Genomic DNA, 18048 nt, shown 5'->3' on the forward strand with positions numbered 1-18048 from the left:
TCTCAGCGCAGTTTGCAGAATAAAATACAAGATAAAACACAAGTAAATAATTACTGTAAACCCAAACAACAAAACAATACCCACCCCCCTTCCCGCAGCACTTTGAATTGGGCCAATAAGCTAATTGGAATTACTCCCACTTTTTTTGTATAGGATAGTAGCATAATTTTCCAGGGACACTTCATCAGATTCAATAAGCATTATCCTTAACTATAAACAAAAACATACACAAATATGTCATACACAAACACATGGGAGGGAGGGAGAAAGTTTAACACGATTGATTATATTCATGTGTTTTGCAAAAGGTTTTGTGATGAGATTAGCTAATGTCATTTATGGGTTTGTTTTCTTGAGTAGTTCACATGTTGACATGGCAGCACTGAAGGGATAGAACAAGACTTTTTCACCCTTGCAATGAGTTAGCAAAAATAGCCAGATCTGGACCCAGAGATGATTCTGTATGTATAGAAAGAAAATGTCGAGTCACGCTTTGGCTTGGCACCCCGTACAGAGACAGAACGCTTGCAAACAGTTCCTCGGATTTGTATAATGAAACCCTCAGAATCGGTGCTTCTTCTGAATGAAAATACAGTAGTCATGTCAACATGGTGTCCTTTTGTCATCATAAAAAGGTAAAGGTAAAGGGACCCCTGACCATTAGGTCCAGTCGTGACCAACTCTGGGGTTGCGCGCTCATCTCGCATTATTGGCCGAGGGAGCCGGTGTATAGCTTCCAGGTCATGTGGCCAGCATGACAAAGCCGCTTCTGGCAAACCAGAGCAGCACATGGAAACGCCGTTTACCTTCCCGCTGTAGCGGTTCCTATTTATCTACTTGCATTTTGACATGCTTTCGAACTGCTAGGTTGGCAGGAGCTGGGACCAAGCAACGGGAGCTCACCCCGTCACAGGGATTCGAACCGCCGACCTTCTGATCAGCAAGCCCTAGGCTCAGTGGTTTAACCACAGCGCCACCTGGGTCCCGTTTGCCATCATAGCATCATAGTAAAAGCTTTTCAGCGTGGAAAATGGTGCCACCTGGTGGCCCTGACCAAACATTCACTCTAGTTTTTGTTTTTATAATACAGTATTACACAGCAGCACCATAAAGAGTGGTGTTCTGCATGCCCTTTCCTCCTTGGCTGCACAAACTAGCTCAGTGTCACTGGAGAAGATAGTGTTATTTGCAAAAGTCCTTTGTTTAGCATGCACACCATAATACATGTGGCTGTAATCGGTTTTAGTAGTTTTTAAATTCATAATTTTAATGTGCTGGTGAGATGTGCTGGTGAAGAAGGGTGGGTAATATAAATGCAGCAGCAGCAGCAACAACAACAATTATACAGGATTGCCGTTTGGTTGGGAGGGGGGCATAATGGGGGCCTAGGTTGCTTCTGTCTTCAACAGAAACATGGTAGGTATGTCGTAATCAGCAGCATTGCATTGAGCTTAACGTTATTATCAGATTGCTGAGATCAAACTAGGGGGGTCAGTTCAAAAGCAAAGGTGTGGCCCTTTATTTATTAAAAATTAATTTTTTAATTAATTGCATTTTCAAAAACAGGAACAGAGAGCATATTTAGACCCCCCTCCCCACCCCCGTCCCACTTACAACGTCATACCAAATACCTGTATAGCATGTATACATATACCATATGACTTCCCTTCCACGCTTTTGCTTTTCTGCTACACGTAATCCACATATTTTTAATCATCCAATTTGTTGTCTATTAAAAACTCTTTTCTCTATTTCAACTCTGCTGGATTACTCCAGACCTGCTAAGCTATGTATTTGTTTATGCTGGTTCTTGATATAGTCAATAAACATCCATTCCTCCTTATATTCCTTATCTTCTTTTTCTCTTAACCTGTTCGTCAGACCAGCCAGTTCAGCATATTCAAACATTTTACACTGCCATTCATCCTTAGTGGGTACTATGCTTGTTCTCCACCTTTGTTGCCAATAAGGTTCTAGCTGCGGTGGTGGCGTATAGTAGTAAACTTTTTGTTTTTTGGGGGGGGGGGAATGAGGGCCTAGGTTGCTTCTGTCTTCAACAGAAATGTGGTAGGTATATTGTAATCAGCAGCATTGCATTGAGATTAACATTATCACCAAATTGCTGAGATCAATCTAGAGGGGTCATTTAAAAAGCAAAGGGTTGGCCTTTTATTTCTCGGTCCACTCGCCCATGGAGAGCAGGACGTTTGGGGAGCTGAGTAGAGAATGCCACTCCTTCTCATTGTATCAGCTGCTACTGCTTGCTTGCTTGCTTGCTTGCTTGCTCGCTCGCTCGCTCGCTCACCCAGAGAGCAGAGGTTACAAAAGACTGCAACAACAGAGAGGAACCATGAGGCTGTTCTGCATTCCATGGGGGTTAACTGTGGCCCCTGGCAGGTACCCGACTAACACATCCATCCCTTTGCTTTGCTGTCAAGGCCTGTTGCTCTGGAAGAGCAGCCGAGTTGACTGGCTGATAATAGACCTGCCTCTAACCCCAGGCAGCTCCCTCCTCCATCCCTCGTCCCCACCTCTGTCCTGGAGACAGGAGTTGCAAGCATGTGAAGCCAGGGCAGGCTTTTGCTTCCAGCCATGGCCACCTTAGAGCCCAGAGCAGCAGGACCGTGGCTAGGGGCTGGTGCCAGGGGTGCAGGCTGCGGGGGGGGGGGGAGAGAGCACAAAATCGGCTAAAATATGTCTATAAATAAAAGAGTTGATTATTGCCTCATAAGTAAAGGTTTTTAAAAGAGGGTGAATTGAATGGGGGGGTTGGAGGGGAGGCGGAGAGAAGAGCCAATTTGTCAGTGGCTAGGGCAGGGGTCCCCAAACTAAGGCCTGGGGGCCGGATGCGGCCCAATCACCTTCTAAATCCGGCCCGCGGACGGTCCGGGAATCAGCATGTTTTTACATGAGTAGAATGTGTCCTTTTATTTAAAATGCATCTCTGGGTTATTTGTGGGGCATAGGAATTCATTCATATTTTTTTAAAAAAATATAGTCCGGTCCCCCACAAGGTCTGAGGAACAGTGGACCGGCCCCCTGCTTAAAAAGTTTGCTGACCCCTGGGCTAGGGGGTGCAATCTGGGCAGTTCTGCCAGGGGCGCAAGATTACCTACCCTGTTCCCCCTATTTTAAGACCTAGTCATAAAATAAGCCATAGCAGGATTTTTAAGCAGTCAAGGAATATAAGCCATACCCCCAAAATAAGACATAGGGGCAGCAGGAGGAGGAGGAGGAGGGAAAAAAATAAGACATCCCCTGAAAATAAGCCATAGTGTGTGTTTTTTTGAGGAAAAATAAATATAAGACGGTGTCTTATTTTCAGAGAAGCATGGTAGCTACGGCCGTGGCCCAGAGGGGTAAGTGGCAATTTGCAAAGGGGAGGTTGTGTTTTCCCTCTTGCTCTGTGGGGCTGAGTTTTTGCTTCCCGGTGTTCCTCATCTCCAAACACCCTCCTTTAGCAACAGGCCCCCGGGGAAAAGGTCACAGGCCTGCCAGGCTATTTCTAGCCAAGGCTGTAGGGAGAAAGCTCCCTAATACTATCTTTAGCTATTAGGCCGTAGCCAGAAAGGAACATGTGCACACCGGGTTGTCGCGAACGGCTGCCTGCAGCTGTCAGTCTGCCCGAAAAGGGGCACCGGTTGGCCAGGAGGGTTGAAGTGGGTGGGTGAGGGGAGCCGTATAAATAGCGTGAGCCTAGCCATTCTGGGGCATGGGTGGCTCAGGGCAGGATTTTGAGCTTGACTTTCTGAGCGCAGTCTTCCTTTTCCACCAGAGCAATGCCAACCCACCGGCTCGTGATCGTGAGGCACGGCGAGAGCACCTGGAACCAGGAGAACCGTTTCTGCGGCTGGTTTGACGCTGAGCTGAGCGACAAGGGGAAGGAGGAAGCCCAGCGGGGGGCCAAGGCAGTCAAGGATGCGGGCTACGAGTTCGACATCTGCTACACCTCGGTGCTGAAGAGGGCCATCCGCACCCTCTGGTACATCTTGGACGGCACCGACCAGATGTGGCTGCCCGTGATTCGCACCTGGCGCCTGAACGAGCGCCACTACGGGGGCCTGACGGGCCTCAACAAGGCCGAGACCGCAGCCAAGCATGGAGAAGAGCAGGTCAAGATCTGGAGGCGCTCCTACGACATCCCTCCACCCCCCATGGATGAAAAGCATGCTTACTATCAAATCATCAGCAAGGTCAGTGCTGGGTATGAAACTCTGGAGAGAGAGAGAACATACCCTCCAACATTTCTCCGATGAAAATAGGGACATCCTATTCAATAATAATAATAATAATAATAATAATAATAATAATATCCCACCCATCTGATTGGGTTGCCCCAGCCACATGGGGGGCGGGAGAGCTTCCAACGTATATAAAAACAGAATAAAACATTAAACATTTTTAAAAACTTCCCTTTACAGTGCTACCTTCAGATGTGTTCTAAAGGTTGTATAGTTATTTATCTCCTTGGTTCGCAGTTTGCATAACTCCATACCCTCCAAACATTTCTCTGACGAAAATAGGGACATCCCAAGGAAAAGTGGGACATTCTGGGATAAAATCAGAAACTGGGATGGCTTCTGCAAATCCGGGGCTGTCCCTGGAAAATAGGGACACTTGGCGGATCTGAGAGAGCCAGTTTGGCGTAGTGGTTAAGAGCATTGGGCTGGAATTTGGAAAACTCGGGTGCAAATTCCCATTCATGAAGCTCACTGGGCGATCTTGGGCCATCAGTCACTCTCTCCCAGCACAACCTACCTCTCAGGGTTGTTGTGAGAATAACATGGGTGTGTGTATGTGTGTGTGCATGTTACTCTAAGCTCCTTGCAGGAAAGGTGGGATATATATGTAATAAGGAGATGGAGAGAAACTGTTTTGCTATAGATCAGGCATCCCCAAACTTTGGCCCTCCAGATGTTTTGGACTACAATTCCCATCTTCCCCGGCCACTGGTCCTGTTAGCTAGGGATCATGGGAGTTGTAGGCCAAAACATCTGGAGGGACGCAGTTTGGGGATGCCTGCTATAGATAGTCCAAAACCCATGAGGACATGATGGGTGTTGATTTTTGCAGAACAATGAAGGCAGAGCCCATAAAACAGGCATAGGGAACCTGTGGCCTCCCAGATGTTAGTGCACTACAGCTTCCATCATCTCTGACAAATGACCAGACTGACTAGGGCTGATGGGAGTTGGAGTCCAGCAACATCTGGTTCCCTACACCTGCCGTGAGAGGCTAGTGTTGTTGTTTTTACTTGCCTGTTGCAATAGGAGGAAATTGCCTTGCATTTTACTCAACACGCAGAAATGGTACATAAAAGTCATCATCAACAGCATTGTCATTTTACCGTATTTGTATAAAAGAAAACGATGCTCAAGGTGACATACAATGGGGGGGGAAATACATCATTACAAACATAAACAATAAATAATGTGCATCAAAAAGTACACAACAAAATTGATAAATTTCCACATCAATTAATAATTGTAAGATATTCAAATAAAGCTACAAAAATTAACATTAATAACAGCAAGAAAAACACCCAAGAAAAATCCCCAAATAATACCCTCGCTGGCGACCAGTGGGATGGGGTTATGTTGCAAGAAAGGCTGACGTGATGGCCTTTGTGGCACAGAAGGGAATCCTTTGGTTGGTGAGACGTCTTCTGTGGTTCTGTAGCTGAGATGTTCTGTCTGGCTAGGATGCTCTTCCCAGTAGCATCAAGGTACAGGGTTTAGCTTCTGTAAGAACAGGGCCACTTGAGGAATGTGCCTGGATAAAACAGCTGAAGAGGATCTCCCTGGCTGCTGTACCGAGCCCACGAAAGCTTCTTCGAGGACTGAAAAGGAAGCCTGTCTTTGCTGCTGTCCCTTGTTTCTCTCCTGTCTGATCCCATCAGGACAAAGCAACTTTCCACCAGCTTATGTTGTGGAAGACCCATTGAATTATCCTTCCTTTCCTACTTGCGGCACACCCTGCCAGTTTGCTGCTTCCATGTATTTAATATACCAAGCTGCCTTCCACGGAATGAGGCTGTCTGTGGATCCAGCTCAGTGCTGTCTAGTCTGATTCGCAGCGACTCTCCCTGGTCTTAGGCTGAAGGTCTTTGGAGATCCAGCCTCCTTGGTGGGCTAGTCCACCCCTAGCACTGCTACTCTATGCAGGCAGTCCTGAGCTAGCGGCCCCAACATATGGCTGTCCAGCTTCAACTTTCAGCAAGAAGTGCTCATTACCCCTCTAGGTCACTGGCACCGTGGTTGAACTACTGTTACAAATAAGAGCCCGCCTTCCTGTAATATAAGCTTTTACACACACACACACACACACACACAAAATTAAGTTTTCTAAATTACATTTCAAAATATTCATTTAAACAACCTTAAATCAGTGACTTCCCGTCTTCTCTTTCCGTGGTTCATTTTGCATACCATACATCCCTGCATATTTTACATCCCTGCAACTAAACCAGGCATGTCCAACAGGTAGATCGTGATCTACCGGTAGATCACTGGATGTCTGCGGTAGATCACTGGTAGATCACTGGCTCCCCCCAAAGAAGCTGAACGACTGTGGCTCCCCTAAAAAAAGCTCAACATTTTACTTCCTCCCTGAAAAAACTCAACAACTTTGACCCAAACCCCCCAAAAGGGGGTAGTTCACTGCCAGTTTTTAACTCTGTGAGTAGATGGCAGTCTCTTGGGAGCTGGCCACCCCTTAAACCATTCAGTAACCCATTGTTACACCGTCAAAACTTATTTACACTGTTGAAATTATCTTAATGCTACCAGCGTTTTTAAATGTACAGTCTTCACCCATATAACCAATAAACATTTTCCAGTCTTCTTTAAACATATATTCTTCTTGTTCTCTTATTCTATATGTTAAAACTGCAAGCTGCGCCTATTCCATCAGTTTAAGTTGCCATTGCACATGCTTTTCCAGTGCACTTTGCTCACATCTACACCATACATTTAAAGCACACGACTTTCCCCAAAGAAGTCCGTTGAGGGTGCTGGGAATTGTAGCTCCATGAGGGGTAAACTACTGTTCCCATTATTATTTGGGATAAGCCAAGTGCTGATGGGAGTTGGAGTCCCTCCTGCTTTAATTCTGCAGGCCAGCCTTCACCAAGATATCCCATGGAAAACCACCAGCGTTGATCTGAAAGGTTTTCTTCATCCCCCTCCAGCAGTTCTGCTAACTTTGTGACTATTAGGTTCTCCTTCCCAGTGGCGTATCCCTTTCCTATTATTATTATTATTATTATTATTATTATTATTATTATACTACCCTATACCCAGAGGTCTCAAGGCGGTTCACAGAAAAGATCACAACATATATAATCAGAATAAAAACAACAACCCAACAACACACACACCCCAGAAAAGAGCCACATTTTAAAAGGGTATAGGATGTCAAACAGATCAAAGGCCTGGTTAAAAAGGAACGTTTTTGCCTGGCACCTAAAGGTGTATTATGAACTTCCCTGGGGAGAGCATTCCAAAGATGGGGAGCCACTGTAGAGAAGGCCCATTCTCGTATTGCCACCCTCTGGACCTCTCGAGGAGGAGGCACATGAAGGAGGGCCTCAGAAGATGATCTCAGGGTCCGGGTAGGTTCATACGGAAAGAGGCGGTACTTGAGGTATTAATGAAGACCCTCCTGATGGTGAGGAGCCTTATATCCCAGACCTCTATAGCCTTTACTTTTAACTGGTCTGAGAGTCACCTCTGATAACTGGGAACTATATACTGGCCCTTTGGAAGGCTCCCAAAGAAGCTTAAAGAGAGAGCCATTGACAGTGTAGTCAAGGGCAGAATTACTATTCAGCCCTTCGCCAGATTTCTGAGCACCTAAAGTGGGATTAACCACAATGGTCAGAGACTACAGGCCACCAAGGATGCTATTTGTGCTCCTGCCAACCAGTTGGTCCACCTAGAAACTCCTGGGGTTGGGCCAGATCTCTTAAGCCTCCCCCCTCTCGTCCAGAATTTACCATTGTTTTTCCCACTGCACCATCCAGGCACGGCGCTATGCTGGTTTGAAGCCTGGGGAGCTTCCTGCTTGTGAGAGCCTCAAGGACACCATTGCCCGTGCCCTGCCCTTCTGGAATGACGAGATTGCACCCCAGATCAAAGCTGGCAAGAGGGTGCTTATTGCTGCCCATGGCAACAGCCTTCGGGGAATTGTCAAGCACTTGGAAGGTAAGGGACTACTTTGCATCATGTTTTCCCATCCTCTCTGTCTTATAGCTTGCATAGGGCATTTTTGCTCAATTATGGGCAAAAGGCCGCCTCCATTCATTTGGTTTTTAGCTGCTACATGAACACTGCAACTGATTGGCGTAGTGTACAGTATTTAAGCCTGGGGGGGGGGAGGAAAGGTTCAGCTTTCTTTTTAAAAGTCAAGTTTTTAGTCCTCAGCTATAAATCTCAGCAGCCAGAGAGGGCTTTGAGCAGGATTTCCAATTATTTGGGAAAGAGATTTGGTAATCTGCAAAATTACCCACCCGCTACTTTGGCTGACCAGAAGGAGAAAAAGTTATGCAAAATTGGCATTTTTTTTGTAAATTATAAAGGTATAGCATTTACACAGCTCTTGCTCTCACAGAATTTGAGTTAGCCTGGTGCTGAATTGTGGTTGTCGTCTTTTTTTTTTAAAAAAAAATGTAAACCTGCCCTGGAGGCTATGGTTTGGGCTTGAGCACAAAGCTCATTCATTATAAGGAAGCAGGGGATTCTGTGAAGGTACTAAGAACATAGGAAACTGCCTTATACCGAGCCAGGCCATTGGTCCATATAGCTCAGTATTGTGGGCACTGATTGGCACTGACTCTCCAGGGTTTCAGATGGGCACTTTCCCATCTCTGCCTGGAAATGAACTGAACTGAGGATCTTCCGCATGCAAGACAGGGGGTCAGCTTTCAGCTCCTCCGCTGCTGCAGTGCAGTATTGCCAGTCGGGTCCCAGCAGCGTTTTGTCCTTGCAGCTCCACAGTCCGATCTAGCAGGGATGCTCGTGGGGTATTTGTGAGGCCAGGGTACCAGAGAAGACGCCTGAGGCCTGGCCATCATGAAAAACCTATATCACTTACAGGTGACCTTTAGTGGGGCAGAGTGCCAGCTCCCTGGCTTCTGAGCTATGTATGTACTCTATATCCTTCCCACTTAAACCTGCATGGTTTCAGTGTCTCCTTGGGGAAAAAACAACCAAATTCTCTCTGCCGGAAGCATTGCTGAGAAGCACGGAGCATCCTTTGCCAGCCCAGTTTCATTGATTGGGAAGTGATGGTTCTGCACACATGATTTAGTATTTCAGGGTCAGTGGGCCTGGGCTACTCCTGACCAACCCTATATCCTTAAGCAGCTGATAAAAGAGCTCCGTGCTCTGCGACCTGCAGCCTGCTTGAAGGTTGCGTTGCTATTTCCAGTCTGGAGTCGCGTTACAAGATTTGAGGTTGTCAGAGGTCATGTTCCCAGGCTTGGCTACTGCCATCTCTTTCCCAGGCCCCGCTGGTAGCCTCATCGTCCACCATCTCTGCCCCGAGATTCTGTTTCCCTGACCTCTGTGAATGTGCACTGTCCCGAAAGGGCACGGACATACCAAGGAGGCTTCTTACAATTCTAGAGGAAGAGCGGGCAGCATATATTATAGGTCACGCAAGCTGGCACTAGCACCTTAGAGCTTCCCTAGTGTCCTCTGCTGGTAGCTGCTGAGACCGCTGGTTTGGGAACCTTCGTATCTTAGGCATTTCCTTGGAGACAGCAATATGCTGCTTGTCTTGGCTGCAGAGAGTCAGTGTGTTGCTTGCAGTGCTTCATTTTAAGCATAGCACGGAACACATCTCGCTAGACAAATATCTATGTGGATTTAAAAAAAAGGAAATTAAGCAACAGGAGTTAATACTTTCCAGAGAAGCACCTTTTTCAGGATGTTGCAGCAATGATAACAAACAATTGGGTGGCTTGCATGCTAAACCATGACCAAACACTATTATTATTATTATTATTATTATTATTATTATTATTATTATTTCCTTATTTATACCCTGCCCATCTGGCTGGGCTCCCCCCAGCCACTCTGGGCGGCTCCCAACAGAATATTAAAACCACGATAAAGCATCAAACATTAATAAACTTCCCTAAACAGGGCTGCCTTCAGATGTCTTCTAGAAGTCAGGTAGTTGTTTATTTCCTTCACATCTGATGGGAGGGCATTCCAAAGGGTGGGCACCACCACCGAGAAGACCCTCTGCCTGGTCCCCTGTAACCTCACTTCTCCCAGGGAGGGAACTGCCAGAAGGCCCTCAGAGCTAAACGATGGGGGTGGAGATGCTCCTTCAGGTATACTGGGCTGAGGCCATTTAGGGCTTTAGCACCAACACTTTGAAATGTGCTTGGAAATGTACTGGGAGCCAATGTAGGTCTTTCAGGACCAGTGTTCTATGGTTTCTGTGAGCAAACTTCAGGCTTCCATGCTTCCCCTCCCCTCCCCTCTCCTCTTGGACGCTGCAAGGAGAACGCTAGAAACATGGTGACACAGAAGAAGAAGAACACTTTCTGTGTGTCCAGACCAGACATACTTTTTATGTTTGAGGACTGAGCTCCTTCACTGCAAACAGATTTTTTAGAGCCAAGCGCTAGGCTCCTTTTGGCCCCTTCCAGCTCTCCCAGGCAGATGTATTGTCGTTTGAGATGGGTGAGTGGCCGTCTTTATGTGTGGTTGTTAGGTTGCAAGACATTATCTCTGATAATAATAGTGCTTTGACAATGCACAGAGGGGGACTGTCTGACCTTCTCTGGTTCACCACATAGGTATGTCTGATGCGGCAATTATGGAGCTCAATCTCCCGACTGGGATTCCCATTGTGTATGAGTTAGATGACAACCTGAAACCTACGAAGCCCATGCAGTTCCTGGGCGATGAAGAGACCGTGCGAAAGGCCATGGAGGCTGTGGCAGCCCAGGGCAAAGTCCAAAAGTGAGAGGAAGCGAGAAGAGGCACTGGTGAAATAAACATTTGAAAACCCCACTTGCGTGAGTGTGAGATCTGTCAGTCTGAGAGTTCTGCCCAGCAAGAGCAGAGGGAAGAGTACAGTTGGTTTTGGAAATAGGTCCTTATTGTTTAACATTCATTTCCTTAATTATGGTTGAATCCACAATAGGGCCTATTGGTGCTGTTGGGGCATTGCTTTTCCACAATCAGCTGGGTGCAGAATGAAAAACACTTAATATAGTGCTATATTATCCAGAAATTACCCTTCCGCTTGACCAACATACTCTTGTAGTGTGTATTCACAAGTAATTTCTGTTTGACGAAGCGTTTAACAAAAGGCGTTCTGCATCTAGGTCCTGCCTTCATTTTTGTTTGCTGTTCAGTGGGGCTGGAGGGGTTATTGATTATTTGTCCCTTAATTAGCTACCTTCTGTTCCCCTGCCCCTGTGAATTGGATCTCATAGTTCTCAGTAGAAGAAAACAGGCTTTGCAGGCAGAAAGTCCTGGGTTCAATTTCTGGCATCTGCAGAAAGGGCTATGAAAGACTTCTGTCTGAAACTCTGGAAAGGTGCTGCCAGTCTGGCATTGTCAAGATAGATTGGCAAATAATTTGACTCTGTATAAGGAGCACATTTGCCCTGCCTCACCTTCTTCTGTTTTTCCCCCCATGGACTTCCTTTGATTCTGAAATTGCACTTAGCAATTAGCTGTGAACAGCTCCCTCACTAAGAGCTTTATCCACACTTCCTCTTGTTCCATTGCAATCCACCAGGAAAAACCACTCTTTAGCGCTCAATTGGAACAAAGGGCAACCCCAGTTTTCTCTGACGTTTACTCTGATTTAGCACCAGAGAACAGGTTTTCCCTGGGAAAGGAGTGGGGCAAGGGGAAAACTTATTGGACCCATGCTTTCTAGCCACAGGCCAAGTGTGGACAAGCCCAAATAATTTGATTTGGACCTGGCCCTTTTGACCAAATCAGGCCACCTCCAGTTACAGTTTATGAACACCTCGGTTTACAAATTTTCGGTTTACGAACGCCGCAGACCCATCTGGAACGGATTAATGTACTTTCCATTACTTTCAATGGGAAAGTTCGCTTCAGTTTATGAATGCTTCAGTTTATGAACAGACTTCCGGAACCAATTACACCCATGCTTCGGGTTAAGTACGCTTCAGGTTGAGTACGCCACGGACCCGTCTGGAACGGATTAATCCACTTTCCATTACTTTCAATGGGATAGTTCGCTTCAGTTTATGAACGCTTCAGTTTAAGTACTCCACGGACCGTCTGGAACAGATTAATACACTTTCCATTACTTTCAATGGGAAAGTTCGCTTTTGTTTATGAACACTTCAGTTTATTAACTGACTTCGGGAACCAATTGTATTCATAAACCGAGGTACCACTGTAGTGAGGCTTTGGTAACTAGGCATTCAAAGAACACTTATTGCTCTAGCATTTCAGTAGGTTGGAAACTTATTCCAGAGCGTCGCCACCTCAGAGGAATGCCTCTTTCTTTGCTGCCATTGTTTCCCCAGTTTAAATCAGTTGACACAGTAATCATAGCTTTCTAGTGTGTTTGTCTGGTTGAATAATCACCTTAACGCGCCAGCTTTTGTGAGTCACTGAAACAATGGATGTGGATGATAGATCCCTCAGAAAAGCCTATGTGGAAATTAATAATGCCCCCCCACCCCCCCTTTGCAGCAGGAGTGTGGGTGGTGTTTTGCTTTGGTGGTTATAAGGTCATACTATATATACCCTGCTTGGTAAGGAATAAGCATGTGCCTCAGTAACTGAGGAAGCTGTCTTTCGGTATGTAAGTGAAGGGCCTTAATCCTCCAGGGCTCCTCCTTAAGAACAGAAGAAGAGTATGGCTGGATCAGGCCAAGGGCTTAGGCTAGTCCAGCATCCTTTTCTCATGCTGACCAGCCATATGCCTCTGGGACCTGAGTGTAACAACACTCCCCCCCCCTTTATGCTCCTTAGCAACTGGTATTGCTAAGGAGTTATAACAATGATAACCGGTAGCCATGAATAGCCTTATGAGACTTCCTCAGTCTAAATCAAGCATTTGAAGGGGAGCCGCTTCAATATTGGCTTTAAATGGTCTCCAATAATTGCTTGCAGCCCCATCGCAGTCCTTTTTCTACCCTCCTTGGCAAGCCTAAAGTGCAAATTCTTATCACTGGCCACACACTTCTGTCCCTCCATTCACCTGCTTTGCCTCCTACATCTTTAATGCAGGGGGGTGGGGACACATCAAGTTTGCGGAATCAACTCTATCCCCCCCACCCTGAAATACTAAGGACCACCAGCAGAAGCCAAATGCAGAATAATGGCTTAGAAATGGGGCTAGACAAGGAAAAGGGCTCCTCCGAGTGCAGGGACTTGCTTTTAGTATTTAATTTTATTTGTTCAACAAGATGGCTGTGCCGTTTCGTTAAAAAAAACAACCCCAACAACTTCTAAGTGACTAACATAAAATAACAATGAAAACAAGCTTCAAGATTATAAAATATAAGTAAAAATGAACAGCTTTTAAAAACAAATGCACATACTAAAATTGCACATTTGGGTAGGCCTGCCTAAATAAAATAGGGTTGAAGCCAACTAACATTTACTCAGAGCAGACCTGCTGAGATTAATGGCCCTAAAGAAGACAATGTTTTCTCATTTCAGTGGATTTAGTCTGAGTAAAACTGAGTTGAATGCTCTCCCATATCTATCCATTTCAATGGGCCTGCTCTGAGTAGGACAAGCATTGGATAAAACCTATAGTTTTTAGCAGGTGTCAAAAATGACAACAAAGGGGCCTGCCTAATCTCAACAGGCAGGCACTTCCAGAGAAGTGCTGCCACAGTGAAAGATCAATTTGTCCCAGTCCTTTCACATAAAACCCCATTCTTGTTTTTGACCCCAAGCTTTCTTCATTTCAGCAGCCAAACGGGGTGGGGCTGGAGGAATTGTTGCTACTGTTAAATAATATGGAGTCAGCAATCCTTGGTAATCTATTGCAAATCCCCAGCGATTTACCAGTACTGTAGATCTGGATCTATCTTCTTTCTGGAGGAGGGCTTGGTTGCCTCCTGCCAGTACTCTAGACAAGAGCACACCTGGTTGGCAGGTAAGGACATGCTAATACCTAAAGCAGAGCAGCAAATTTGAACACACATAGTTCAGGTGGTTAGTACCACTCATAGCTGCCAAGTTCTCCCCTTTTTTAAGGGAAATTCCCTTATGCTGAATAGGCTTCCTCGTGAGAAAAGGGAAAACTTGGCAGCTATAGTACCACTGAACATGCACAGAAGTGGCATCATCTTTCGGGGACACTGAACATATTGTACACTGCTATGCTGCCTGCCTTGTCTTCCCACAGGGGTGAAAAATCCCCTGAAAAACAATGTTGGGGTATGGGGAGGGCAGGAAGAGAGAGGAGCTGCTGCTGTCATCCCTCAACATCTGCTGTCTGAGGCAGCCTCCTCACTTTGCCTGATGGTAGGGCCGGCCCAGTATAGGTCAACATGTTTTTTGCAGGTCCCACTTTAGTATGTTAGAAAGCTTTGGTTTTTAAAGTGATGGTCTGCTTTCCAATTTCTTAACCCAAGTTCTTAACCCAATACTGTACAACAGATTAATTATTTCCCATAATGTCCCATACTTTATGTAACCAGTCAGAAATGTGTAGTGTCTTTTTAAAATTCATGGCCACAGCAAAACACAAAATGCATGTTTTCTGCAGCAATTAATGAAGTAATACCCAACACCTTCACAAGCTTATTCCCTAAAGGAGTCCCCCCCCCCTGCAAGCCACATTTATTTCAGGAGGAAATGTTGCAAATGAAGCTAATTTGCATACCAGTGCTTCTTTTGCTTAATTTATTCATTTTATTCATTTTCTTCAGCTAACTGGCGAGAGATGAATTAGCCCATGGGAATCCTTCTCAGGTCTTCATATGGTTTATGAGATTTTAACAGGTATTGCTCCCATGTTTTTGAGCAGATGTTTATGCCCATGAAGGCTAGGAACTTAGCTGTTTTAAAAAGGAGCCCCTGTGATCTCAGAACACACAAGTTTATACTCAAAATCTGTTTCTGTGCTGCTGCCCAATAGAACTAGTGTGGGGGGGGCAACAGTATGTGGAGCCAGGATCAACGGTAAGGCAGGGTGAAAACCAAGGATAGCCAGAGCTAACTAATTCTTTTGTTCCCACCTTCCTCCCTGCTGAATTATACAAACACTGAGACTAAGGAGGAAGAGGCTACCTGAGGACAAAATGAGCTTGGCTGGGATGTGTACCATTTGCCCTAATGCACCAGCCTCCACTGACTTGTGTGGTCTTGTTGTTTTATTGGAGCAATTTGTTTTGAATCACTGTCAGGGGTGCCAACTTGAATAAAATATTGGGGGGGGGGGCAGGTAAGCCCTGCACCATCAGTCACACGATGTGGCACACACGCATCTTTTGAATGGCAGTGTCCATTGACTTGGAGCAAGCATAGGCAAACTCGGCCCTCCAGATGTTTTGGGACTACAATTCCCATCATCCTTGACCACTGGTTCTTTTAGCTAGGGAGTGGTAGTCCCAAAGCATCTGGAGGGCCGAGTTTGGGAGTGCCTGACTTGGAGAGAGACCCCAAACACTTTATTGGGAGAGGGTGAAGGCCCCTCGGTCCCTAGGAGTTGGCTGCTATGGTCACTGTTGCTTTTTCAGTGCTTCCTACTTCCCTGAGCTAAGCCAATGCCTGTAGTCTCCATAGGCTTTGGACTTCAACTCTCACCATTCCAGGCTATTGACCATGCTAGCTGGGGTTGACAGTTGTTGTAGTCCAAAACACCTGAAGCCCTCCAGGTTGGCTACCCCAAGTTTGAGTTAAGTAGCTTGCCTTTCTTCCACCAGAGAGGCCAAGGCAGATTTACACATGGTTCCCCAACAGTCACTTGTCCAAACTCAGACCTGCTCAGCTTTAGACCACCACATACAACAAGCCAAGCACTTTGTGAACAAGCAGACTACCCAAGCAGATAGCATAGCCTCTTAATATCCCAAAGATCCACGGAAACCTAAGGCGCTTCATTAGCATTCAGCTCACAGCTCCACCCCCCTCTTTTTGTCACACAAATTCCAGCTGTCAAAATCTCCTTATTGCCGTCTCTCTCCTCCCCCAGCTCCACTGAGTATTAACATTCCAAAAACTCATTCCAGAGCCAGGGAGAAGCGATTATGTACTATTGTCCTTGCTCACCTACCAAGTTGTCCAGGCTTAAACTGGGCCTATTAATGCAGATCAAAGCAACCTTACTCACATTATATCAGTGTCTGTAGCATCTTCTGTAGCCTAGAACAGAGCTTCTCAAACTCTCTACCTACAGGGCCCGCTTGACAGGACTGAAAGTTATTGAGGCCCACCAGTCACAAAATGGATGTTCAGACCTGTCAAAAAAGGATGGCCAGTGGAGGCACAGATTGACATAATCAGGCACCAACTACTGACATGGTTTTCTATTGGTGATATTCCTTGCTGCCATTATTACCGGCTGTTCCTCATCATTGCTACCTGCCACTGGCTTGCCAGGTAGACAGTAAACGTGCAAGAAAGCAACATCAGCACCTGCTGGTCCTGCTTCCCACTACCACTGTTGTCTGGGCCAGACCAGGGGCAGGTGAAACAAGCAAGCAGGTTGCAGTGGTGAAGAGAGGAAGCAGGTGCAAGAGGCTTTTGCCCATGGGTGTCTCCTAATGGGTTCTGGAGCCTCAGCAGATACCCTGCCTCAATCCTAGAATGCCCTTTGCTTCTCCAATGATCATTTGCCTTGTTACTTCCATTCCCCTGCATGCCTTGGGATTTTCCAAATTGTGCTAAATTTTCCAGTTGCGCCCACTGAGACTGTGTACAGTTGCACCAATGTCCTGCTGCCTACCATCAAACAGGGGTTTCCCCACACTGGAACTGGAAACCAGAGAGTTCTGTATCCTTTACTGTACAATACAGGATCGAATTCCTACTGACTTCTAGACCCACTGACTCCTAGACCCCCTGAAATCAATGGACATAAGTTAGCCACATCTATTAATTTAAATGGGTCTCTGAATGTGACTAGCATTGGATACTACCCATAACGCCACCGAAAAAAAGCTTTGCAATGTCCCTTTAAGAAAATAACGAGAGGGGCTCACCATCCCATTACTGGCAGACTCATTCCTCACCCCCAGAAAGCCAGCAGGATGGATTCCTTCTTGGTCTACGATCTTGAATTTTTGGATACTTTTTACTGGCTCCGAATGTGAAGAGCTGTTGGCGCTCTGTCAAGCACAAATTACTGGCAGAAGCACTCTCTAAAAGTAGCCATTTGGCGCTGCAGGAAAGGCAGCGGGAGAAGGCTCAGTGAGCACAGCGTGGCGGGGCTTCATTTATGATGCCTCTGAGTGGGAAGAAGCAGATCCCGGTAGGTGTCATTAAAGCCACATGTTAGCAGCAAATCTGCTAGCATTTATTCTCTGCGCCAGCGGGTCACCTGCTGATGAGACGGATGGAGGGGAAGGGCAACTGTGACAGCAAGGTGGGTTTGTACAAGCTGTAGCACTTCTTTTCCTCCCTCGTCGTGATTTGTTGTTGTTTAGTCGTTTAGTCCGACTCTTCGTGACCCCATGGACCATAGCACGCCAGGCACTCCTGTCTTCCACTGCCTCCTGCAGTTTGGTCAAACTCATGTTCGTAGCTTCGAGAACACTGTCCAACCATCTCGTCCTCTGTTGTCCCCTTCTCCTAGTGCCCTCCATCTGAGGTTGTTGATATTTCTTCCGGCAATCTTAATTCTGGCTTGGGATTCATCTAGTCCAGCCTTTCGCATGATGAATTCTGCATATAAGTTAAATAAGCAGGGAGACAATATACAACCTTGTCGTACTTCTTTCCCAATTTTTCGTCGTGATAGAGAGGATTATTTAATAGTTCTCGCTCCACCTTCCCTAAGAATAATATTGGCTTGACTTTGAGATCTGTTCCCTACTACAGGTGATCTTGAGGGTCTTGTCGGTTGGAATAGACC

The 18048-nt window shown here is 46.1% G+C and overlaps 1 protein-coding gene across 1 annotated transcript; it reads left to right on the forward strand.

Annotated features, from left to right (window-relative positions):
• Positions 1-3579: 3579 nt before the first annotated feature.
• Positions 3580-11030, forward strand: PGAM2 (phosphoglycerate mutase 2). The gene is made up of 3 exons (XM_035140062.3): positions 3580-4193; positions 8024-8204; positions 10814-11030. Exons 1-3 carry the CDS (start codon positions 3780-3782, stop codon positions 10981-10983), a joined length of 765 nt encoding a protein of 254 aa, XP_034995953.2. The 5' UTR covers positions 3580-3779; the 3' UTR covers positions 10984-11030.
• Positions 11031-18048: the final 7018 nt, after the last annotated feature.

Source organism: Zootoca vivipara, chromosome 14 (genome assembly GCF_965207765.1).
Source record: "Zootoca vivipara chromosome 14, rZooViv2.hap1.1, whole genome shotgun sequence".
In the NCBI taxonomy this organism is placed as follows: Eukaryota; Metazoa; Chordata; class Lepidosauria; order Squamata; family Lacertidae; genus Zootoca; species Zootoca vivipara.